We start from the raw sequence: 25,386 nt of genomic DNA on the forward strand, positions 1-25,386 counted from the left end.
ATAAGCATCAACATCAGTGAAAGAGGTGCACAATGTTAGAAATGGGACTGGTCCATCTGTCTGGAGAAGACAGACGTTTACCAAGCACATATAATTCTGAGTGAGAACAACGATTCAGCCTCTGCACTTTTAGGACAGAACACTGGGCCCTCTTCTTTTTGAGGACAAGTACTGAAAGCAGAAACCACCTCCATGAGATACTGTTTCTGTAGCTCTTGGAATCTATTTCTCCCTTTATCAATGCCCTACGAGCTCCCATCCTCAAGGGGAAAAGGGGCAGGACTGTGAAATACAACCATTCATGGAGTTAATTTGGTGTTCATTTCAAAGTCTTATCGATCTAAGTATAACAGAGTAAAGCTAAAGATGCTCTATGTGCACTGTGAGGCTACTCTCAATCCCATGTTAGATGTAATACTAGGAAGAACAGACAGATGGCAGGAGTTAAAGCAGAAAAAGAAATGAAACTTCCTATGTACCACATGCTAACATCAGGAGTTATACTGAACCAGTCCTCATATCCAAACAGCTGTAGATACCCAAGGACTTCAGTATGGTCTCAGGGCTTCTCAGGGTGTGCAAGAACAATGTGCAAAGCAGCCAAGGAGGAGACTCTTCCATAATCATCTATGCTCACAGGAGTCCTTGAGATTGGAGAGATCAATGGCAATGGCCACAGAAGAAAGTACTGTAACAGAGGCATGGGTTTCCTCAGAGGGAAGTTCTAGTTACTGGCTATCTCCTGAAATAACAGTTCTCGGGTTGTCATTTGTCTTTTTGTGGAAGCTTACCCATACATGGTGACAGCTGTCAGATCAGTACTTAGCAAACAGACTCTTTGCAGTTCTAGAGCTTTAAAGAAAAGCCTTTCAGCTGAGGAAGCTTACTGCTTATCTGCAGAAATGGCTTCAGGTGGCCCTGTCAGTTAGGAGAAATTCATGCAGACAGCACAGAAGGAATGCTAAGTTAGAAGTGGTTATGTTTTCTTTGAAAAGCTGCCATCGTGCCCCCTGCTTGAAGGGGGCTTGAAGGCCTACATCTGTCTTAGATCTTCCATTTGCATTGCTTTACCTTGATATCCTGACACTGCCAACCTGCTTGGCAGAACAATGCACACAGGCACAATACTCTCAGCAAAAAAATCAGCACGTGCTGTGATAGTTAGCAAGTCTTTCTAGCAGGTACCAAAAAAGAACAGAAATCAAAGACACGGTGGCATAACAGCCAGGCCAAAAAAAAAAAAAAAAAAAAAATCCCACCCAGCTCAGTATCTTATTTCTGAGTGGCAAAAGGGCAGAACAGGCATGCAGTGACATTTCTCTGACCTGCCCCTACAGATTTTAGCATCTGCTGGCTTGAGGACTTCCTTGTGTGCCAGGACCAGAACCTTTGTGCTTAATACTCCTCAGTGAACTACTCTTTCAGCAATTTGTCCAACCATGCTTTGAACAGGTACAAATTTGAAGATCCACAGCAGCTGGTAGCAGTGAGTTGCTTACACCAGCTGTATGATCTGAAGTAGTACTTCCCTCTCTATTTCAAAATTGCCATTTGCTACTTTAATTTCCTGATCCCTTTCTTCTCTATCAAAAGAAAAATCTGCTTTCTTTAGGAGACTTCCCCGTTCTCCTCTAACATTACTCTCCAACTCCCTGCTGAACATATAAATTCAAGTATTTCTGTAATTTGTTTCTTATTTCTTAGCCAATTATTCACTCATGAGAAGAGCTTCCCTCTTATCCTAAGGCAGGCCCTGTTACAACAGATCTTGTAAAGCTAGATTGTTCCCCAAGGAAAAAAAAAATTGTCTGTACTTCAGTGCATCATCCTTTTTATTTCCTTCATTTAGGCTCAACCATGGGTTTTAAGTAGGCCTTCTTACTTTTAATAGCTCCCTTATCCTAATGTGAACCATACTGAGAATGTTTTGCTATTGTTACTGCTGTTTTGTTTCCAAGTTTCCTCAAACATTTTTTTCAAAGGTAAGAGGCAGCACTTGCTTTTGACCATCTAGTATGGAAACTTTAAGACAATCCTCTTTGAAAGCATTTTAGGCTTTTGTCTGCCACCTTAAGCTTTTTCTTTTTTTTAAACAAGCTTCTTAATTCTTTCTGTTGTTCTCTTTTAAAAAAGGAGAATACTGCATACTATGGTCACTTCAGACAAAGCAGCTCTTAGTAACAGAATATAATTCAGTCCTGAGAATGTACAGGACTTGGTTCAAAGAGCTACTTCTCCTGGGCTGTATTTCTAGTTACTCTATAAAGCACTCCTACCTTTGCAACCACTCTGATCTCTCTCAGCATGCCAACCTGACTGAGCAATTTAACACTGTAATATCAAATACTATGCTTTTTCAAGTTTGGCCTGGAATTACAAGTTGCAGGGATTCTGTGTTACTTAACTCATCCAATTTGGCTCTACGTTGTCTTCAGTTTACAGCAATATGTACTATTAATTTAAAGGTACTGTTTTCCTGATATAATTTGTCCTTCTACTGGAACACATCTTGCCATCTCTGCTCAATGAAGATCAACTACTAGAAGAGGTAGTTAAAAGAGCAGAGGGCACTTCCCTGTGGATTGTACTGTTCTCTATGACCTCCCATTTAGCACCCATTCCCTAGGAAAGCCCAATTGCTTGAATTTTGACCATGTAACAAGATGTGCAAAGGACTAGACTGAGAAAAGGGTGGAGCCTTGTCATGGCAATATTGGAGAGAGCGAAGGTATGCAGGGGAAACACTGCTGTCTCCTATGACCTGCTAGCAATGAAAGAGAAGGGGTAGAGCAATACAAAGAGTCAGCACTCAATGCTGGTGTTTTAGATGAATCAAGAAATCCAGAAATTTCAGTCTCTTTGACAGTTCCTGGTGGGGGTGTAGGAACATCTTTAGTAAAGTAGTTCTGACTTGCAGCAGTGGAACTATGCTTTGGAGTTATTTCACAGCTGCTCATATTTATCAAAGACCAAGTAACCCCACTTTGTGTGTCAGCAGTGGAAAACTCTGGGGAAAAGCCACTGCTAACAGGGGAGCTGCAGGAGCAAGTACTTGTTGACAGTTAGTTCTCAGGGTTTTCTAAAAAACAAAAAAACCAAAAAAACCCACAAAAACAGAGTCCTTTAAATGCAGTTTAGTAGGTAAAGCTGTAGCCAGTATTTTCTGGCATGGGGACACTGCTGATCACTCCTTACCACACAGAGCAACAGTCGACACAGGAGATTTTCTTCAAAGATAAAAGACATTGGCAGGGCAAATTACTGGAGCAAGTCACAAGCAAACATGCTCAAAGGTAGAGTGTTTAGATTTGATTCACTTAGAAGACACGTTGGTGGCTACTGCTTGGCACTGGGAAGCATTCAAGGGATAACGGGCTGTCAACATGGAAGAATAATTTTGCTAAGCTATAATTACCAGTAGCAACAAAAAACAATTCCTTGATATGGTGCTATAGAAGAACAAATGGACACCACCAAAGTCTGCTGCGAAACCTAGGAAGAAAGACACTGACGAGCTGACAGATGGCTCTGCACACCTCACATAGTACAAGAACACCCAGGATATAAGCCTGTCTCCAAAGATGTTAATGAAGACTTCAATTTCATGTGCTCAAGGACCCCACACTTAGTTAGGTCACTGCTCCCCCCCCCTTTTCTTTTTTTAAAGTAACGCTTACCAATACTGAAAAAAATGCACAGCAATTCTTTTAAATTAACAATTCTTCTGAATCTAAAATATTTAAATACAGAAAAGTAGCATTTTACCAGCTTCATTTATAGTGGCTTTAAGTCTGACTGATTAGGTTGATTATAGTGGTTCCACCAGCTCTTGGACTGGCTGCCCTATTAGCCATTCACTACTAGTAATAATATCAGTAACAGAGGCCTGGAGAGCTGCTAAACTAATCCAACTGCTAAGTACTGAAGGAGTAATAGATATATAGTAGAGTCTATCAAGAGAAATCTATCTAGTTTCCTTGACCTCTATGCTTAGAGTACTTTGCAGTATAAAAGCATGTGTTACCATAAGTTCTGTCCCTGCTTGGGTGCAGTCGTCTCCGCTGGAAGGTCTGCAGCATGCACAGACCGGTGAAGCTTGCTCGCTCTGCCATCACTGGCTGCGCTCTTCCGCTTGTCTGTAAAAGAAAAGCACAAGCTCAAGTGTATTCTCATTCATCTTCCTTCTTAGTAAGCATTTTTATTGTGCAAAAACTAACCTGTCTCCAGTCAAGCGTTTATATGCAGCATATAGGCCAGTAAAACAATTGTTAGGGAAAACTAATCCAGCATTAGTTTGCTAAAGTTCACATTATATTCAATTATAGAATTAAAAAAAAAAAAGGATTTTAAAAAGATTTTAAAAGAAATTAGTGCATCATAAAGCACATACATAAAATTAAGAAAAGCATTCCTACTATTTCAAATACATAAAACTAGTTTCACTTTTTAGCTATATACTGACAAAGTACTTCTAGAACTAAGTTATAAATAGGATGTGCTTGTATTTCTAAGCATCCTAGACCAGTTTCACATGAATTTAAACCTTTGCCTATTTAAGACTTTGCTTGTTAAGTTTCAAAAGGAACGTGCTGAAATCTTGCACACTAGCTGGGTAAATACACAGACAGCAGTTGAGAAATTAATACAGCTGGCAGCAAGCTGGTATAGAGGAACACAGCTGGTCAATATTTGAAAAAAGTTCACATAAGGAAATATAACCATCAAGGGCCACTGAATGATACCACCTCCAGCTTAAGAAGTCACCAAGACACAGATGGCTAGAAAGTTACATGCTGGATGAAATATGTCCCTGTAGGTTTGACCTGTTCCATTCTTCCACATATGTCTACTCTGGCCATTGTCCAAGACAAAATACCACCAGGTGAGAGCTCTCTGATTTAACTCAGTATGGCCTCTTGCATGCAGTACTGTTGGAGATGGTCTCAATATCAGCCTATGATGCTTCAAAAGCAAGAAATGGTCAGGACTGAAACTGCAGCTGGAGTCAGCTTACAGCATGCTCTTCTGTACCAAGAACTATTTGCTGATGTAGTTGCCGAGGCACGCTCCATGATCTTTGAAAAGTCATGGCAGTCAGGGGAAGTCCCTGGAGGCTGGAAAAAGGGAAACATTGCACCCATTTTTTAAAAAGGTAGCAAGGATGACCCTGGGAACTACCAACCTGTCAGCCTCACCTCTGTGCCTGGGAAGATTAAGGAACAGATCTTCCTAGGAACTATGCTAAGGCATATGGAGGGCAGGGAGGTGATTTGAGACAGGCAGTACGGCTTCACCAAGAGCAAGTCCTGCCTCACCAACCCAGTGGCTTTCAATGATGGAGTGACTACGTCAGTGGACAAGGGAAGAGCTACAGACGTTGTCTATCTGGACTTCTGCAAAGACTTCGACACAGTTCCCCACAACATCCTTCTCTCTAAATTGGAGATATGGATTTGATGGGTGGACTGTTGGGTGGATGAGGAATTGGTTGGATGGTCGCATCCAGAGGGGAGTGGTCAATGGCTCAATGTCCAGATGGAGATCAGTGACGAGCAGTGTTCCTCGGGGTCCGTACTGGGACCAGTACTCTTTAATATCTTCATCGGTGACATATGCAGTGGGATCAAGTGTACCCTCAGCAAGTTTGCAGATGACACCAAGCTGAGTGGTGCGGTTGACATGCCTGAGGGACGGGATGCCATCCAGAGGCACCTGAACAAGCTCAAGGAATGGGCCCATGTGAACCTCATGAGGTTCAACAAGGCCAAGTGCAGGGTCCTGCACCTGCGTCAGGGCAACCCCCAGTATTGGTACAGGCTGGGGCATGAAGGGATGGGGAGCAGCCCTGCCAAGAAGGACTTGGGGGTCCTGGTAGATGAAAAGTTGAACATGAGCCAGCAATGTGTGCTTGCAGCCCAGGTGGTCAACGGTGTCCTGGGCTGCACCCAAAGCAGTGTGGCCAGCAGGTTGAGGGAGGGGATTCTGCCCCGCTGCTCTGCTCTGGGGAGACCCCCCTGCAGTGCTGTGTCCTGCTCTGGAGTGCTCAGCAGAGGAGAGACATGGACTTGTTGGAAAGGGTCCAGAGGAGGCCACAAAAAGGATCAGAGGGCTGGAACACCTCTCCTATGAGGACAGGCTGAGGGTTGCTCAGGACAGACTTGGGGTTGTTCAGCCTGGAGAAGAGAAAGCTCTGGGCAGACCTTATCGCAGCCTTCCAGGACTTAAAGGTGGCCTATGAGAAAGATGGGGACAGACTTTTTAGCAGGGCCTGTTTCAACAGGACAAAGGGTAATGGTTTTAAACTAAAAGAGGGCAGATTTAGGCTGAATATAAGGAAGAAATTTTTCACAATGAGGGTGGTGAAACCCTGGCCCAGGTTGCCCAGAGAGGCGGTGGATGCCCCATCCCTGGAAACAGTCATGGTCAGGTTGGATGGGGCTCTGAGCAACCTGGTCTAGTTGAAAACGTCCCTGCTCATTGCAGGGTGTTGGACTGGATGATCTTTAAGAAGTCCCTTCCAACACAAACCATTTAATGATTCCATGATTCCAAACAGAAGTGTTACATTTCCCTCTCTACAGACTGATTTTTGTGCATATCCAAGTTCTGCCTGCAAGGCTCCACCACCCTGGCTCCAAGTCAGCCTGGCAAAATTACAGAGGAAGCACCAGAACTTCAGATAGTCGTTGCACCTCACCTGAACGTTCAGTCCAAGGTGAACAGCAAGCTGAGAGGACATGTGCAAGAGGGCTGTTTGCCAAAATGGCCTCAGTCAGCAAAGCTATAGGTACCTAGAAGACTGTCCTGCTTGATACTATTTCACAGGTTAATCTGGGACTCTTGCCAGCAGTGGAACACTAGCATTGTGATAGATACCCTCACTCTGCAGCACACAGCTGATTACTTGTCCAAGAAGCCTGGCACACTGCAATTCAGCAGGTTCAGAGTAAACCAGAGGGATTAGTCCACAATTGACATCAACCTCACTACTTTTAAGAGGTGATTGTATCCCATGGTTCTTATGTGGTACATTGCAGGCAGTCTCAAGACCTGCAGCAGCAGGAGGGAGATCATCATAAACATCAGATTCTCCTGTGTGCAGGCTTCTAGAGTTTAAAGAAGGCATAAATCAGAGTATCCCCATGAAAACACTCAGACTAGACAGTTCTCATTCACAGCAAGAAAGGAAATATCCACAGAGATGCAGGCTGATCATACCTCCTGGGCTGTAGTCCTTTTTAAAATCTTCTTTTTTCTGATGGGGAAGGATGAACCTGTAGTCTATACTGTCATGTACCCAGCCTTTCTCAATGAACAAGCCAGGAACCTCATCTGAAAACAGCCAATACCTGTAGGAAACATACATGTTAACAGCTACCTCTTTCCTCTCCTGCCTAGTTACATACATCCACCTTTATTTGCATAGAGGCGAGAAGCATCTGTGTGCTTGACTCAAAAACTGAACACGTGTATATCTTTATATCAGCACAGTTGAGAAACATGAAATGCTTTTATTAAAATCCATCCTAAGAGCTTTCCTGTACAACAAACATGAAAAAAAAAGATGATGGTAATTAGGTTCTTGAGCACTAATGCGAGTACTTGAAGCTCCACTGGCTAGTGGATCCTGACCTCCACAGGAAGGCTTCAAAGCTGGCCATGTAAACCAGTGAGGGCCACTACACTCTATATACACAAAAAAACTTCTGCTCTCCTGCATGGCTCAATACACAGGGAGTCCTCTCAACACCCTCCGTATCAATCACTTTTGGGGGATGCTCTCTGACAAAGCTCCTCCCAGAGGGGAGAGCTGGCAGCTCAGGATCATTTCCTTTCCTACCTGTTATGATTACGATCGGTGCCAACTGGGGTCCTGCGCATCACCAGTTTTGCTTTAGCAATTCCATCCTGAAAAGTTTTCTCAGCTGCAGCTTTATGCTTCCGGATTCTTTCTTCCTCTGCTTCTTTCTCCATCCTCACTGTTGGAATTAGCACAGAGAAGTATTAGCTTTCTTTTATCATATCCAGACATCAATATTCTCTTTTATTTCACCACACCATGGGGGTAAAAAAAAAAAAAAAAAAAAAAGAAATTATTGAAATTATTGGTGACTTTGGTTAATATTCTTTTAGCACAGCCATCCACTCTTCATCTTACTTTCCACTCACCATTCTAGAAAAAAAAAAAATCAAGGATTATTAAGAAGTCAAGGCATAAGGATGAACTGGGCTGAGGAAAGTCTGCAGAAATCAGTAATTATTATTTCTCATTCTAGATCAACAAAGTGGCATCCATTGCTATGCAATCTCATGTAACAACAGGGTCAAAGATCTTTAAAGCAGCACAAATACGACAAGGACTTCTGCTCTGGCCAGCTCAAGTGTTGGGAGTAGTCCAGCTGTGACACCACAGAGGTCAGCATGGCTAACGGACATCTGCGTTGCCATAATTACAGCTACGGGAAACACTCTCCCCACAACTTTATCTACCTAAAAAACCAGATCTGGCACCAGAGGTCTCTTCCAGGACGATTGCCTCACAACAGCAACCAAGTCACATTTCCTAGCATATATGGGAAAGCACGAGGTGTTATGATGTGGAAGAGCATTAAGACAGAAACCTCAGGTTTCCCACTCATGACAGAAGTATTGGAATTTTAGCTCTCAATATCCATGGCTGTTGACAAGAAAGAGGGGAAAGAAAAATATGAAGTGGCCTAAATCCTGGCATCACAGACTCCTTGGCAAGAGTCTTACAGAATAAAACATGTCATTTCACATCTCTAGGTAAGGAGCAAGAAGCAAGGCAGCTTCTGCCAAGAGACAAAACAGGATTTACGCTTCTCATGATGGTTCAAGAGTGTCTCTACACTTTTGCCCGCCTCTGAAGAATAAGCATATTTTCACCAGGAACTCCCTGAACAAAAAGGAACAAAATGTCAAACTGAGGCACACTGGCTCTTCAGAGCCTCATCTCAAGCCTAACAAAAATATCACCCCTTCAGGACTCGCACAAAAGGCGATGGGCAACACTCTTCTGTGTCCTGAGAAAACTTGAGGGAAAAAAATTAAAAGCATGAAGAAATGAAGACTTATCTTTGCATCACAAAGGAAAGTTTGAAGCAGATGGAATGCAACTGTATGAAAGGGGTGAGGGGGAGTGGGGCAGGTAAAAGTGAGCATATAGAGGTCATATGCAGGCTGCTGTCCCAGGGAGAAAGCTAACTTCTTGCTAGGACTTTTCCCAGGGCTACTACCTACACCTTCTCTTGCACCCATTTTCTATATCAAGATAAGTCAGATAACAGTTGATTAGTAAATACCTGGTAAGTCTCTGAAGTCCTGCCAATGTAATCAATCCTGACTGATTAGAGGAGACATGCTGAAAAACATACCCTTGTATTTGTTACCAACTCGATATATCAGCTTTTATATAATAATATACCAACAACATATCAACTTACAGTAATTGCAGTATGGGAGAATTGTCCTGTTAATCCATACCTGCCAAACACAAGCAGCTGCACAACCCATATGTCTGTAAATCCCAGCTCCTCCCTAAAACTTATGACTTCTCCCTATGTCAAAGTACTAAAATTTTAGAACAAGTAGTAACAACCACTCTCACAGTACCAAATGCCTCTTGTCACCTAAATCTGAGCCCAGCAAACTGCATCAGGAGACCCATACTACAGGAAGTACCGTTCTCATCTTCCACTAGAAGGAGACAGAGGTGATGATTCCCCCAGGATTTCTCTTCACAGCTTCTCAAGACTTGCTGCTGTCACCTGATGCTAGCACAGGGTATACCTCCCTCCTTCTCACTACCCTCCCCTCAAGAGCCAAGACTCCAACCAAAATAAGCCATACCACCAACAAACTCTTCAATGCTTACAACATGGGATATCGAGGGCACTCATGAGAGGTATTCTTTCTATCCAACTGTAAAGACCAGTTGCAGCACATACCATCAAATGCCAGCATAAGGAAGCAGCAAGGAAAGAAGAAATTTAAATTTACTCATATGCCAAAACTGTTCCAATAAAATGAGAGCAAAGACACCAAACTAAAGGGTTCCTCCCCATGTCTCATTTTCATTTGTGATGGCAAGCTAGTCTCAGTTGGTACTTTTCTCTCTAGCAGGCTTTGTTAGCTGTATAAGCTTCCAGCCCTCCATTCTCCTCCAACACACGGTACAGGAGCTATTGCTTCATGGAGTGATAAGGCAAGGAACAACTAGCAAATGCTGCAGTAACATGGAAATGGAAGTGACTTGACTTTTACTATCAAGAAAATGCAGATTTTAATCATGTTATCCCAACAGGAAGTTCTGTATTGACTTATTTTGAAGTCAAGAAAGAAAAAAAGATAAATTTATGCTTTCTTACACAGGGTTCTTTTTTGAGCTGAGACTAGCTGAGACTGGCTGCAATCTCGACAGGTGTAACTTGAAAGAGGTTAGGGCTTCCAGTGTTACAGATGTTACCAGAGTGGTGAAAAAGAAACCTCTGACTGTGAGATATATATCTATATATATGTAAAAGAGTAGTTGCTGACAAAACACCTATTGTGCAGTGGTTCTTATACATATATGAATATATGTATGAACCACTGCACAATAGGTGTTTTGTCAGCAACTACTCTTTTACTTCCCTCGGAGATACTGACATTATTAAAAGCAAATGCAACTGGTGTGAAAGCCAGTATGCTGAAAAAGCCCACAGAAAGCCTGTGAGAAGGTAGGAGCACACTGATGCAGTTTTCGTTGTGGTTATCCAGAACTATTTTTCACATACTGAAACCACACCAGCTCCCAAGTCTGAAGTCCTGAACAGATCAGCTCTGAGCTGCTAACCCCGCAGCCCTAACTGCTGTGCCATCAACATTAACCCAGATCTTTGGTAATTTGAGGGTACCTTTATGCCTGGTAGCAACTGCTTAACAGGTAAAAGAAGCCCTGGGTGTCTGAAATGTTGGGGCTTGTTAGTGGAAAGGAAGCAATAGGAATTCAACCTTAAGGATAGGCTTAATCCTTCCTTCCCTGCCGGAGAGACCTAGTTTTCCTTGTGGAGTCCAAAAGAATGAATTAAACTTCCCCAGCATGCAAGTCAAATGATTCTTATCTCCACCAATGCAATATTGCTTTTCTTCATATATAACTAGTACAAACTGCCAAGTGAGAACAACAACAAGTATCCCAAGGAGTAGTGTCCAAATTGTACTTCATTTTGCAGTAAAATCTTATCATAAACTTGAACTTGCTGTCAAACAGCTGGAATACTACAAGAATGGGGGCTAAGAGACCATTCAGCTACAGCACATTAGATATTTGGTATTTTGTTTTTCTGGAGAAGTAGGACAGCACTCCAGATCTTTAGCAGTTTATTGATACTTCCAAGACTGAGTTCTTAACAGAAGATCTGAAAGGTCTATTTGCTTTCAATGAGGGGCATGGTTGTATCCAGTCTCCTTCCTTAGGAGCCTCAAGGTATTCCATGTTATTTACATACTCTTAATCTTCTAGAACAGATAGTTCCAGATTCCAGCTAAGGTAGGTAAGACAGGCTCCATGCCAGATGCTTGTCCCTCAACTGTTTCAGAAGGGAAATAACCTAGATGAGCTATGCTACTGTCGTGGTTTAGCCCCAGCCGGCAACTAAGCACCACGCAGCCGCTTGCTCACTCTCCCTCCCACAGCGGGACGGGGGAGAGAATTAGGAAAAACCTCGTGGGTTGAGATAAACACGGTTTAATAGGACAGAAAGAAAGAAGGGAACAACAATGATAATACCAACAAAGGAATGTATAAGAACAAGTGATGCCCAATACAGAAATTGCTCACCACCCCGTGATCGACAGCCCGTCCCCGAGCAGCGATTCCCGCCCCCCGGCCAACTCCAGTTTATGTACTGGGCATGACGTCGTATGGTAGGGAATATCTCTTTGGCCAGTCTGGGTCAGCTGTCCCGGCTGTGTCCCCTCCCAGCTCCCCGTGCACCCCCAGCCTGCTCGCTGGCAGGCCAGCACAAGAAGCTGGACTGTCCTTGACGGCTCAGCAACAACCCAAAACATCAGCACATTATCAACAGTTCCTCATCCCAAATCCAAAACACAGTCTCACACTAGCTTCTGTGAGGAAAACCAGCTCTATCCTGGCTGAAACCAGGACAGTATCCACCCCTTATTCCATACCATTTACGTCATGCCCAGGTCCTATACTTTTCAATACATTCCAATTATTCATTATTACTCTTCCTGTCCTTTAATATATACACACAGATATCACTCTCTTAGTCCATGGGCCATCACTTAAAATGTCTATGGAGTTCAGTCAGTCCATGACTCTGGGCTTCATCCATCATAGCAGTCTCTCAGGGCAGGGGAGATGGTATGTGGTGTTGGATTGTCATCTGGCATGGTCCATGTCCATGATCTGCAGGTCGAAGATGTCGATCTCGAGGGATTTGTTGGGCGCAAGCTGCTGAAGCCAGTTCTGGTTTCATCACTGCTGCACGTTGCTTGGTTTCAGTGAAGCTCATTCTTCATCAGTCTGGGTGATTCTTACTATAATACCATTGATATGGTAGATAGCAGCCATAGTAGTAATGTCATTCTGAACAATTAACATAATACAATTCAAATCATTGACTGTTTTCACCCAAAATCAAGTCTCCTTGAGGTACACATCGGACTTCCCCATCCTTCCGCATTACCCACCAAGTGCACCCAGGTCCCTGGGCAAAGGCAATCCCACGAATGGGTTTGCCTTTTCCTAATGCAGGAGTAACCCAGACTGTCTTCCCCAGCATGTTTCTCACATGCACCACAGGGACTTTATCCCCTTCTACAGTACGTAGAAGTTTTGATTGGGCAGGGCCGGCTCTATTAGTAGATCCCCTAGTGTTGACTAACCAGGTGGCTTTGGCTAAATGTTTATCCCAATTTTTGAATGTCCCATCACCCATTGCTCTCAGTGTAGTCTTTAACAGTCCGTTGTATCGTTCAATTTTTCCGGAAGCTGGTGCATGATAGGGGATGTGATATACCCACTCAATGCCGTGCTCTTTGGCCCAGGTGTCTATGAGGTTGTTTCGGAAATGAGTCCCATTGTCTGACTCAATTCTTTCAGGGGTGCCATGTCGCCATAAGACTTGCTTTTCAAGGCCCAGGATAGTGTTTCGGGCGGTGGCATGGGGCACAGGGTATGTTTCCAGCCATCCAGTGGTTGCTTCCACCATGGTAAGCACATAGCGCTTGCCTTGGCGAGTTTGTGGAAGTGTGATATAGTCAATCTGCCAGGCCTCCCCATATTTATATTTCAACCATCGTCCTTCATACCAGAGAGTCTTTAACCGCTTGGCTTGTTTGATCGCAGCACACGTTTCACATTCATGGATAACCTGTGCAATAGCATCCATGGTCAGGTCCACCCCTCGATCCCGAGCCCATCTATATGTTGCATCTCTTCCCTGATGGCCTGAGGTGTCATGGGCCCACCGAGCTATAAATAATTCACCCTTATGTTGCCAGTCCAGATCCACCTGAGCCACTTCAATCTTAGCAGCCTGATCCACCTGATGGTTGTTTTGATGTTCTTCGGTGGCCCGACTCTTGGGTACGTGAGCATCTACGTGACGTACTTTTATGACAAGATTCTCTAGTCGGGCAGCAATATCTTGCCACAATTCAGCAGCCCAGATGGGCTTGCCTCTGCGTTGCCAGTTGCTCTGCTTCCATTGCTGCAGCCACCCCCATAGAGCATTTGCTACCATCCATGAGTCAGTATAAAGATAGAGTACTGGCCATTTTTCTCGTTCAGCAATATCTAAAGCCAGCTGGATGGCTTTCACCTCCGCAAACTGACTTGATTCACCTTGTCCTTCAGCCACTTCTGCAACTCGTCGTATAGGGCTCCATACAGCAGCTTTCCACCTTCGATGTTTGCCTACAATACGACAGGACCCATCAGTAAACAGGGCATATTGCCTTTCGTTCTCTGGCAGTTCATTATATGGTGGAGCCTCTTCAGCACGTGCCACCTCCTCTTCCGGTGATATTCCAAAATCTTTGCCTTCTGGCCAGTCCATGATCACTTCCAAGATTCCCGGGCGATTAAGATTTCCTATTCGAGCCCGCTGTGTAATAAGCGCGACCCACTTACTCCACGTAGCATCAGTCGCATGATGCGTAGAGGGGACCCTCCCTTTGAACATCCAGCCCAGCACCGGCAGTCGGGGTGCCAGGAGGAGCTGTGCTTCAGTACCAACCACTTCTGAGGCAGCTCGAACTCCTTCATATGCCGCCAATATCTCCTTTTCAGTTGGAGTATAGCGGGACTCAGATCCCCTATATCCTCGACTCCAAAACCCTAGAGGTCGACCTCGAGTCTCTCCTGGTGCCTTCTGCCAGAGACTCCAGGTAGGGCCATTCTCCCCGGCTGCCGTGTAGAGCACATTTTTAACATCTTGTCCTGCCCGGACTGGCCCAAGGGCTACGGCATGAACTATCTCCTGTTTGATTTGTTCGAAGGCTTGTCGTTGCTCAGGGCCCCATTTAAAATCGTTCTTCTTCCGGGTCACTTGATAAAGAGGGCTTACAATCAGACTGTAATTTGGAATATGCATTCTCCAGAAACCCACAACACCCAGAAATGCTTGTGTTTCTTTTTTGCTAGTTGGTGGAGACATAGCTGTTATTTTGTTGATCACATCCATTGGGATCTGTCGACGTCCATCTTGCCATTTTATTCCTAAAAACTGGATCTCTTGTGCAGGTCCCTTGACTTTACTTTGCTTTATAGCAAAACCAGCTTTCAGAAGGATTTGAATTATTTTCTTCCCTTTCTCGAAAACTTCTTCTGCTGTGTTGCCCCATACGATGATGTCATCAATGTATTGCAGATGCTCTGGAGCTTCACCCTGTTCCAGTGCAGTTTGTATCAGCCCATGGCAAATGGTAGGGCTGTGTTTCCACCCCTGGGGAAGTCGATTCCAGGTGTATTGGACACCTCTCCAAGTGAAAGCAAACTGTGGCCTGCACTCTGCCGCCAAAGGGATCGAGAAAAACGCGTTAGCAATATCAATGGTGGCGTACCACTTGGCTGCCTTTGACTCCAGTTCATATTGAAGTTCTAGCATGTCCGGCACAGCAGCGCTCAGTGGCAGCGTGACTTCATTCAGGCCACGATAGTCTACTGTCAGTCTCCACTCTCCATTAGACTTTCGCACTGGCCATATGGGGCTGTTGAAGGGTGAGTGAGTCTTGCTGATCACTCCTTGGCTCTCCAGCCGACGAATCAGCTCATGGATGGGGATCAGGGAGTCTCTGTTGGTGCGATATTGCCGCCGGTGCACTGTTGTGGTAGCGATCGGCACCAGTTGTTCTTTGACCCTGAGCAACCCCACCACAGAAGGGTCCTCTGAGAGACCAGGCAAGGTGGACAGCTGTTTAATTTCTTCCGTCTCCAAGGCAGCTATACCAAAAGCCCACCGGTACCCTTTTGGGTCCTTGAAATACCCTCTGCTGAGGTAGTCTATGCCCAGGATGCACGGAGCCTCCGGGCCAGTCACAATGGGGTGCTTCTGCCACTCATTCCCAGTTAGGCTCACTTCAGCCTCCAGTACAGTCAGCTGTTGGGATCCCCCTGTCACTCCAGAAATACAGATGGGTTCTGCCCCAATATGGCTTGATGGCATCAGGGTACATTGTGCACCGGTGTCCACTAAAGCCTTATATTCCTGTGGGTCTGACGTGCCAGGCCATCTAATCCACACAGTCCAATAAACTCGGTTGTCCCTCTCCTCCGCCTGGCTGGAGGCAGGGCCCCTCTAATCCTGCTCATAGTACTCGTTACCCACTTCTTGTAAATAGGAATCAGAAGTCCCTTCAAGAGGATCAGAGGTGAGATCAGCTCTTCTATTCTTTCTGGGAAGCTGCCCACTGGAAAGTGGAGCGACAATTTTCCTCGAGGAACCTGAACCCCCTTTTGTAATTGTTTTTCCTTGCAGCTCGCGTACTCGTGCCTCTAGGGTCGAGGTAGGTTTTCCATCCCACCTCCTCATGTCCTCTCCGTAGTCACGCAATTGAAACCACAGGGTGGCTCGTGGTGTGTATCCTCTATATCTTCTCTCTTGAACAGAAGAGCGCTTACTCCTAATGGCTGAGACACTGGTCCGTATGGGTGGAGGGTAGGGCATATCCTCTTTGAATTGCCGGAACTCTCGGGACAGTTTCTCTATAGCAGAGACGCAGGCCCGTAGGGAGGAAGAGAGACTTTCTTCGTATTGCCGGAGTTGGCCAGCCAATTCATCCACCGTTGGTCTCTCTCCGTCCTTCCAGGCCATTACTGCTAATGAGTTGGCATATGATGATGGTGCACTCCGTACAAACTTCCGCCACATAGGTTGTGTGCAATTGACTTCATCTGGATCTTTGGATGATTGTCCATTGTCCAAGTCACCATAAATCACTTCCAGCACCGCTAGCTCCCTCAGGTACTGGATACCTTTCTCCATGGTGGTCCACTTGCCTGGGTGACATAGAACATCTTCCTTGAAGGGATACCTTTCCTTCACACCCGACAGGAGTCGTCTCCAGAGGCTGAGGACTTGTGCACCTTTTCCAATTGCTTTGTCAATGCCCCCTTCCCTAGAAAGGGATCCCAGCTGCTTGGCTTCCCTACCCTCTAATTCCAGGCTACTGGCCCCATTATCCCAGCATCGGAGCAGCCAGGTGACAATGTGCTCACCTGGACGACGGCTGAAATCCTTTCGCATATCTCGCAATTCACTCAGGGATAGAGATCGGGTAGTTACCGTCTCTTTTATAAGTTCTTCCTCTTCCTCCTCTTCAAGCGATGACTCGCTCTCTTCCCTCTTCCGTGCTTGTGATGGCCCTGCTTCAGAGCACTCTGCCTCCTCACTCTCTTCCTCTGGCTCCTTCTTAGCAGGATCTTCCTCCTTCCTTACTAAACGAGCTGACTTCCGCTTCCAAGATTTCTTCTTTTGTACAGGGGCAACTGATACCGGGATGGGCTGGTCCTCTGGTTCAGCTGCAACAGTCTGAGTAGCTACAGTGCCCGCCGTGGGGGTTGGAGTAGTGACAGTGCCCGCCGTGGGGGTTGGAGTAGTGACAGTGCCTGCTACAGACGTTGGAGTAGTCACAGTGCCTGCCACATTGCCATCAGACCCAGAGAGCCTCTCTCCCCTTTGCATAGTGTTAAATAGGGTTCGGTAGGCATGGGCCAGGCCCCAGCACATGGCAATGATTTGTGTCTCCTTGGAGCTACCAGGCTGACAGCATACTTCTTCCAGATATTCTGCTAGTTTATCAGGATTCTGCACTTGTTCGGGAGTGAAGCTCCAAAACACCGGAGGTGCCCACCGCCCCAGGCATTTGCCCATGCTGTTCCACACGCCCTGCCATTCATAACTATCCAGCCTTGGGGCAGATCTCCGGGTGATATTCTTAAATTGCTTGCCAACCTTAGACAAAACTGAAACCATGTTCCCCAGAAGTAGCAATAGAGGTATTTTAACCAGCCAAGGGTGTTCAAAATACTGAAAAATTATTGTGATGAAGGAGGAAATGTTATGATAGAGGGTATCAAAGGTACCATTCTGCATTTCCTCCATAAAAAACCTTTCAGAGGCAGAAGTATAATTGCTAATCGTCTCCACAAGACTGTAGCCAAAATACAGTAATGGCTTTAGTACAGAGCTCAGATGATACCACATTAAGCTCAAGGTCAGTGCTCTAAAAACAAAATTCACAGGCGAGACATTACTAATCATTGCAGAGTACAGCAGCCCGCAGAAACCAACACCGATCCTTAACATGTACAGCAAAGACGAGAGCATGATGCAAATCAAACTGATATTGTGACCTGCAACCGTTATTATCTCAAGCCTCGGGCCCCACGTTGGGCGCCAAAAAGGACTGTCGTGGTTTAGCCCCAGCCGGCAACTAAGCACCACGCAGCCGCTCGCTCACTCTCCCTCCCACAGCGGGACGGGGGAGAGAATTAGGAAAAACCTCGTGGGTTGAGATAAACACGGTTTAATAGGACAGAAAGAAAGAAGGGAACAACAATGATAATACCAACAAAGGAATGTATAAGAACAAGTGATGCCCAATACAGAAATTGCTCACCACCCCGTGATCGACAGCCCGTCCCCGAGCAGCGATTCCCGCCCCCCGGCCAACTCCAGTTTATGTACTGGGCATGACGTCGTATGGTAGGGAATATCTCTTTGGCCAGTCTGGGTCAGCTGTCCCGGCTGTGTCCCCTCCCAGCTCCCCGTGCACCCCCAGCCTGCTCGCTGGCAGGCCAGCACAAGAAGCTGGACTGTCCTTGACGGCTCAGCAACAACCCAAAACATCAGCACATTATCAACAGTTCCTCATCCCAAATCCAAAACACAGTCTCACACTAGCTTCTGTGAGGAAAACCAGCTCTATCCTGGCTGAAACCAGGACAGCTACCCACTTCCATCTGCCCAGTACCCACATTTACAACAACAACAACAAATCACTGAAGTGTAATACCAAAGTATTTTGCTCTTCATATTAGTAAAAACACTACTTACACAGAGCCAAAGTTTGGTAAACTCATGATTTATAGAGGTTTGAGTGGACAGTTTATATTTATACAACTCCATAACTAATTCTTTAAAGTGAGAAAGTGTAAACTGGAATTTATTGCCTAAGTCCTGTCAAGGAGAAGGGCTGCTAGCATCAACCTGACAATGTACATGACAGCAAGGCCAGCAGCAGCTCTAAGAACTAGCTTTTAAGGAGGAAGTATCTCCTCTGTACGTAAGAGTCAGATGATGTTTGGACATAGACGAATATTTTTTTGTTTTCTGTCCCCAAAACAGATTTGCTGTTCTCCAACCTTCCTGAGCCTGACAGAATTAGAAAGGTACTGTATAAAAGATGTCCACAGATAAAAAGCTAGAAGCAGTTATTGCTTTTTCTTAGCATTCCAGATTTTGAGCTACCATAGGAACCACAGCAGGTGAATTATACTTCTCCAGTGAGGAAATCCCTTAAAACCAGATAATGCTTTTGAAAATAGGCTGTCAATTTTGCCATTAACTTATTCCCCCTCTATGCCACAACATACAAACACTCTACTCTTCTGGTATTTTTCTTACCTCTCATTTGTATTTCTTGTTGTTCCCTCTCTTTCTTGGCTTGGATGGCAAGAAGGCGTCTGCTTTTCACAGCACTGATCATATCATCAGCTTCTATTTCTACCCGGTGCTCTATTTTCATCATCTCATTTTTTTTCTTTTCATTTCTTCCCATCATATTCTCATCCTTCCCGTTCTCCTTGTTCTTGGCCACCATTTCTTTTCGCTTCTGTTTTTCTGCTCTCTTCTTGTCATTTTCTTCCTTCAGGATAGCTAGGCGCTCCTTCCACAGCTCAGCTGACGTCTGCTGCTTGGCCTCCACATGGTCCTGCACCGAGTACGTCATTAGAATCCGGTGACACAGTGCTCCAAGTATCCGCAATTTCTCTTCAGGAGTCAACTCAAAGAACTCCGATATCTCCAGTTTCTCCAAAAACTCATCTTGTACTTCGTTATCATCAAAAGCTGCAGAATCCTTGCTTTCATCTACATTATCCGAGACCTCACTTTCCTCTTGCACATCTGACTTGCGTAGGCACAGGCGAACCAACTCGGAAGCAGAATGCAAAGTAAGTGGTATTTCAGAAAGCTTCATTCCCAGCTCAGCATAATCTTCAGCAATTTCATCCTGCAGCAGGGTCTGCAAGAGAATGACCAGGACTCGGTTCAAATATAGGAAGCCTCCCTTTTCTGCGCAAAGTGCTTCCATCAGGGAAACTGCCGTAATGGGATATTGAGCATCTGGCATCAATAACCCTGAGTAACAGCTCAGGAACTCCACCACCATTGCGACATCCCCAAAGAGAGTATTCGGAAGTCCTTCTGGAGTATCAACCAGTTTAAAAGTAGGCAAGGTCTTCCCTTTAAGATCTTGGTCCTCATATCTTTTCTGTTTTTCCAGTTTTTCTTTCATCTCCTTCTCCTTCCGCTCCTTTGCTCTCTCCTTCAGTTTCTCTTTGAGCTTCTCCCTTTTCTTCTTCATGTACTCCTTTCGCTGCTCCTCTGTCATGGTGGCCCATTTCTTCCTGTGCTCTAGAAGCTCGTAGCGTTTCTGTACTAACCCTCGCAAATCCTCAGGGAGTCGGGCACGATCCTCATTTGAGAGTAACCTGGCAGTTTTGGAGATGATGCAGGAAAGAGCACTTTTTTTGTCTTCCCGGTCCTTGTTTTCTTTGTAATAGGCAATGAGATGGAGTGCTGCAGGAGGCAGATGTTTCTGAGGTTTGCTGGAAGACCTAGGGGTGCCTCCAGAATTCCTGGGAGTCCTGGACACCTTAGTGGTACCTTTAGCCATGTCCAGCAGTGTCATTTGCTTCATTTTCATCTTAGGGGTCTTCAAGCCTTTCCTAGGAGACTTTGATTTCCCTGATGACTTCTGTCCATTCAGAACCCTTTTGCCTCTTTGCTTTTTGTCCAAGGCTTTGTTGCTGCCCTTCCCCAGTCGGCTCCTCTTTGGAATGTGAAAGTTAGAACCAAGTTTAGCAGGTGACACGATTTTCATCACCTCTTCCAGCTCCTCTTTAGGACATTTTGAATTCTTAGAGTTTTTCACCTTCAGTGGCGAGCAAATAATGGATTTCTCCAAATGCACGTGGCACCACAGAGTGGGGCTCAGTGGTTGGCCCAGGGATGATCCATCAGCTTTGGATTTCTTAGAAGGCTTTCTGTCAGGTGATCGAGAGCTCTTCCTTTTGGTTGAGGGGTTGAGAGTCATATACTAAAATTAAAGAAAGAATGATTTAATATTAATATTTAAATATAAATAAAGGTTATCTAGATCCTTTTCTGTCAATTATTTTTGCCTATGTTTATTTTCAATGTATTTTTCCAATGAACAAGGAGTACTCAATAAGTTAAAGGGTAACAGGCTTCTGCAATAGCTTTCAATATGCCACACTGTAGTCACTACGTTGAGGTCATTAGCTCATAGAATATTTTGGGTTGCAGAGGACCTTTAAAGCTCATCTAGTCCAACCACCTGCAATGGGCAGGGACACTTTCAACTACACCAAGTTGCTCAGAGTCCCATCCAACCTGACCTTGACTGTTTCCAGGGATGGGGCATTTACCATTCCAGAAAGTTCACATTTAACTTTATGAAATGAAACACTAAAGACTTTTAAATGCTTCCTACTACGTTACATAAAACCACTTACTTTCTACTGAAAAGGCTGTGAGGAGGGGGTTTGCCTGGAAAATGCTGACATGAATTTCAAAAACTATTCCTCTGCTCAGAGATTTCTTAAGTGAGTCATGCAGGGTTCAGTCCTGGAGCCCACCCAGCTCACCACCCAGAGAAAAACTGAAGGAGCACAGAAGTGATGGGCAACAACAATCTCAACATAAATTCAATGTCTATGCCAAGTGGGAAACATGCTATGGAAAGCGCCAGCCATAAATATAAAGCTAAGGACTTCATGAAGTCCAACCAAAGATGTTACAGTTGTGTATTTTTTCTTATACTGAAGGTACACCTCCATCCATCAGTGTGCTGAATAAAAGAATTTGTACACCAGCAGCAAATACTTTAATTTCTATTAAGGCAATGACTCCAAATACTACAGCAAGGGTAAACATAGCTGAAATATAAAGAATGTATTTTTCCCTTTAAGCAAATTTACAAGCATCCAGAAGAGTCCATAGAAGCTTGCTAGAAAAGGGTGTTCTCAACCTGGTGAGGAAAAAACGATACAGCAAACACTTCTCTTCCAGTTTTAGAACAGCACTTGACAAAGACAGAGTCCATGAAAATGTGAATTTACTAAATGAACAAAATAGTGCTTTCTACACCCAAAGATGTATTTTATTAAAACAGCAGGTTTCAAGATATGGCATTTACTGGGTTAACAGTATGTTTGGCTGGTCATCAGGGCTAGAAAAACCCCACATCAGTGCTACTTAGAGTATTCAGTATGAAATTTGTGGTATCTACCATCACTCAATCCAGCACTATACAAGAACCAAGCATCATCAAGTCAAACATATCCAGCTCTTGCATTGTATCCATGAAAACAGTCCAATAACTGACATTACCAGGTAAGGACTCTAGCTCTGCCACCAAGAAATATTACATCAGGAAATCATGTCCTTACTTGTAGACAAGTAATGAAAACTACTGGGGGGGAGGGGAGAATCAAGAAAAGGCAGTTACACCTCAAATTTTCAAAGCAGACCACTGTTCCAGACATTCAAGCTGTGTCACCTCACAAAAGGTCAACCATCAAAAGAGTGGGCCTTCCAGCTAAGCATCTCTCTAAGCTGATTTACGCTCGGGAGCACCAAAACCTAACTGGCACACTGAACTCTCTGCCAAGATTGCTTAAGGGTGGGGAATGGGTGAGAAAGCAAAGATGATACTTTTAGGAATCCTTACCTTATGTGGGTCAAGCAAGAAATCACTAAATTTACTGGGGAGAGAGTATTTCTTCACTAACTCATCCTCCACTACCCACGGGGCGTTCTCACATGTGCCGGCCCGTAGCGCATTATGACGGATGAAGTACCTCAGGATCTCCTTGTTGGGAGGACGCTCTGTACGGACTAAGCTATCTGCTGGTACGTTGCTGATGATCTTGGAGATAACAGAGAGACAGACTGTTAACATTTAACTTCTAACCACATTATAAATACATATCATATAGCTAAAAGGAGCAAGGACCATTATACTGCTTTACGTCCACAAACTCTTGGCTCTTTCAAAGCTCTCTTGCAATGACTCAAAACAAACCAAACAGAACTTGCAGAACTGAGATGCACAATGGAGACTGGCAGGAGATTCAGTTGGCCAAAGAAGTAAAAAAAGTTAGTTTATGCTGCAGATTTCTTGCCAAAGCCCACTGCCTTATCTCTGACCTTCCTCCAGCTTGTGCTTGGTACCAACTTAAAAGCTTTTATGTATTAGTCTTTATTTGGTTTTAATTTTTTTCCTGAGACCAGAGGAGTAATCTGCAAGTGGTACTCATTAAATTGAGGTCAGCACTGTCTCTCTTGTCAAATTAGCTAACAGCACACAGCAGTTTGCTGTGACACAGTGACAAAAAGCACACAGCAGTGCTGCAGCTACAGAGCTTCCTGAAGCACAGCTATCTACAACTCTCAGAGAAGCTCTGTTAGAACAAGAGCAGCAACTGCCGCTCACAATTTAACTAGTCTACCTCTGACCAAGTTTCATTAACTGCTTGACCAGAGATTACCCGGTTAACAGCAACCACTCTAAAGCTACTGTAGCACTGCGACTCAGCGTGTACCAGTATGTGGTACCAGGGAACTGTCAAGACCTCTCTGGCACAAAACGCAATTATATGCGGAAACAGCCAGGCTGGTCAGCCTCACAACTACAGCCATCCTGCTTCCAATACCATGGCTCCAGCAGAAAGTACTATGTTGTGCTGTACAGACACACCGTTAATGATTATTTAATTAAAAACTTGCATATTCATGTTATAATAGAAAGAATTCAAGCAGAAAACTCACCTTATCTTCATTTTTCAGCTTGACATCATATTTGTGTGGGAGGAATTTAGGTGGAACCCACTTCCTTTCTTCTTTCTTCAAAGAAGTGGGAAGCTTCCGAGGAGACCTACGTGCTCTATCGTCTGATAAAGCAAGGCAAGGCATTAATTGCATGACGTTAAGGCAAGACATTAGTATTAGAATACCGAAAAGGTTAAAGAATCTTGACCATCCCTGGACTGGGCACCCCATCCCTTGCTAACAATACAGTGTTTGGTTAAACTAGAACATCAGGAAAAAATCCCAAATTGGGTTTTGGAAATATCCTGAAGTTGCCGGCTGGGAATGGAGTCCATAAACAGCTCTGAAGTAGGAGGTGACACTTATACTTCAAGGAGTATAAAGGATCACTTGCAGCATTTCAACCCATCTCTTTACAGATGGTAAGCTGCAAATACCTATGCAAAGGGAGAAAATGTTTATAAAAATCATGAAGGAGGGACTGGTTTCATAACCTAACCAGTAACCTGCTTAGGGAGCTGCTGTCAAAAGCCCTAGCTGTCTCTGCCATGCCATATTTGAAATAATTCTACTACAGGAATTACTGACTCTAAATTTAAGAACTTTTAAAATCATTGAACTTTGGTGGCCATTAAGCGTTTTACAATGATGAGCCCTAAGTGCTAGTTTAGCTAAGGGCTAGCTAAGGGCTAGTTTAGCTGGAGATTTTAAGCATACTTATGCAAGCAGTCTTTTTATTCTCAAGAAAGGTGTAACTGAAAGAGTACAAAGGCATCACATCTTCTTGGCAGCTGATATCAAGTATATTATTTCTATATTCAGGTTGCAGATGTTAATCATTTAAGACAAAAATCCAAGCTTACTGAAGAAAGTGATCCCCAAATGTTTTTATGTTTGTGGCTACAACTCAAAGGAAACACTAAGCAAGCATGATAGATGAGAATAATTAGCTACTAAGTATATGCAGAATGCAAGTAGATGTTAGACCTAAGTGACTTTAAAAAAAAAAAAAAAAACCACATTGTCCCATTTTAAGCCCTACAGCATTTAAAGTTCGGCAGCATCATAGCTTACATGGTATAAAACCAGGTTCTGCCCCCCAGCCCCTTCCAGAATCAGTCATCTTGGTTAGGGAACAGACCATAGATGCTACAGGCTCACTGCACTGTATACACAAATGTGCAGCTACTTTCCACATTAGTGCTACATTTCAGATAACACAATGTAGAATCCTCTGCTCCAAGCATCACTCATTATAGGAGTATTTCTTTAAAATAAAACCCCCTGAATTTCATAATAGTATGTGTGAAAGGAGTCTAATCCTCTTACTGCAAGTCAGGCTGAGACATAACTTTTGCCTGCTTTGGTTTCACATTTGTGTTAAAAATCTTGGCAACTTCACAAATACTGAACTATGTTTTTCAGCTCAATAGCACACTAGAAGTTTCATGATTTACTTTCTAGATTCTAGAAATAGAGATGACTACACTGAATTCCATCAAAGTGCGCCTGGATACTCAGGGGTGGGAAGAAGAAATCACTACACATTCCTTCTTAAAGTTATTTTACAAAAAGCATACTTCATTTGTTGTTGTATTGTACTGTAGTAAAACTTACATTCACTACACTACTGGAACCTCCTAAAGCATCCATATGCCGTTGTCTCCTCCTATCCACCACTTATTTTGGATTTTCCAAAGCAGTATTAGTTGCAAGTACAGTCCAAGCTGCAGAGCCTGCTTTCAGTTGTTCATCATCCATGTTCAGGAAAAAACTA

The 25,386-nt window shown here is 44.2% G+C and overlaps 1 protein-coding gene across 1 annotated transcript in view; it reads right to left on the bottom strand.

The window, feature by feature from the left end:
- The window catches only part of BAZ1B (bromodomain adjacent to zinc finger domain 1B), a gene marked incomplete at its 5' end in the record, with an annotated part of 58,586 nt that overhangs the window by 20,807 nt on the left and 12,393 nt on the right, over positions 1 to 25,386 (bottom strand). Inside the window, 6 exon segments of the mRNA XM_082008440.1 lie at positions 4,025 to 4,136; positions 7,219 to 7,349; positions 7,841 to 7,979; positions 19,158 to 20,853; positions 22,510 to 22,707; positions 23,610 to 23,731. Of these exon segments, the coding sequence (XP_081864566.1) occupies positions 4,025 to 4,136; positions 7,219 to 7,349; positions 7,841 to 7,979; positions 19,158 to 20,853; positions 22,510 to 22,707; positions 23,610 to 23,731 (2,398 nt within the window).

The sequence above is a fragment of the Phaethon aethereus genome, assembly GCF_964289735.1.
Source record: "Phaethon aethereus genome assembly, chromosome: 19".
Taxonomy (NCBI): Eukaryota; Metazoa; Chordata; class Aves; order Phaethontiformes; family Phaethontidae; genus Phaethon; species Phaethon aethereus.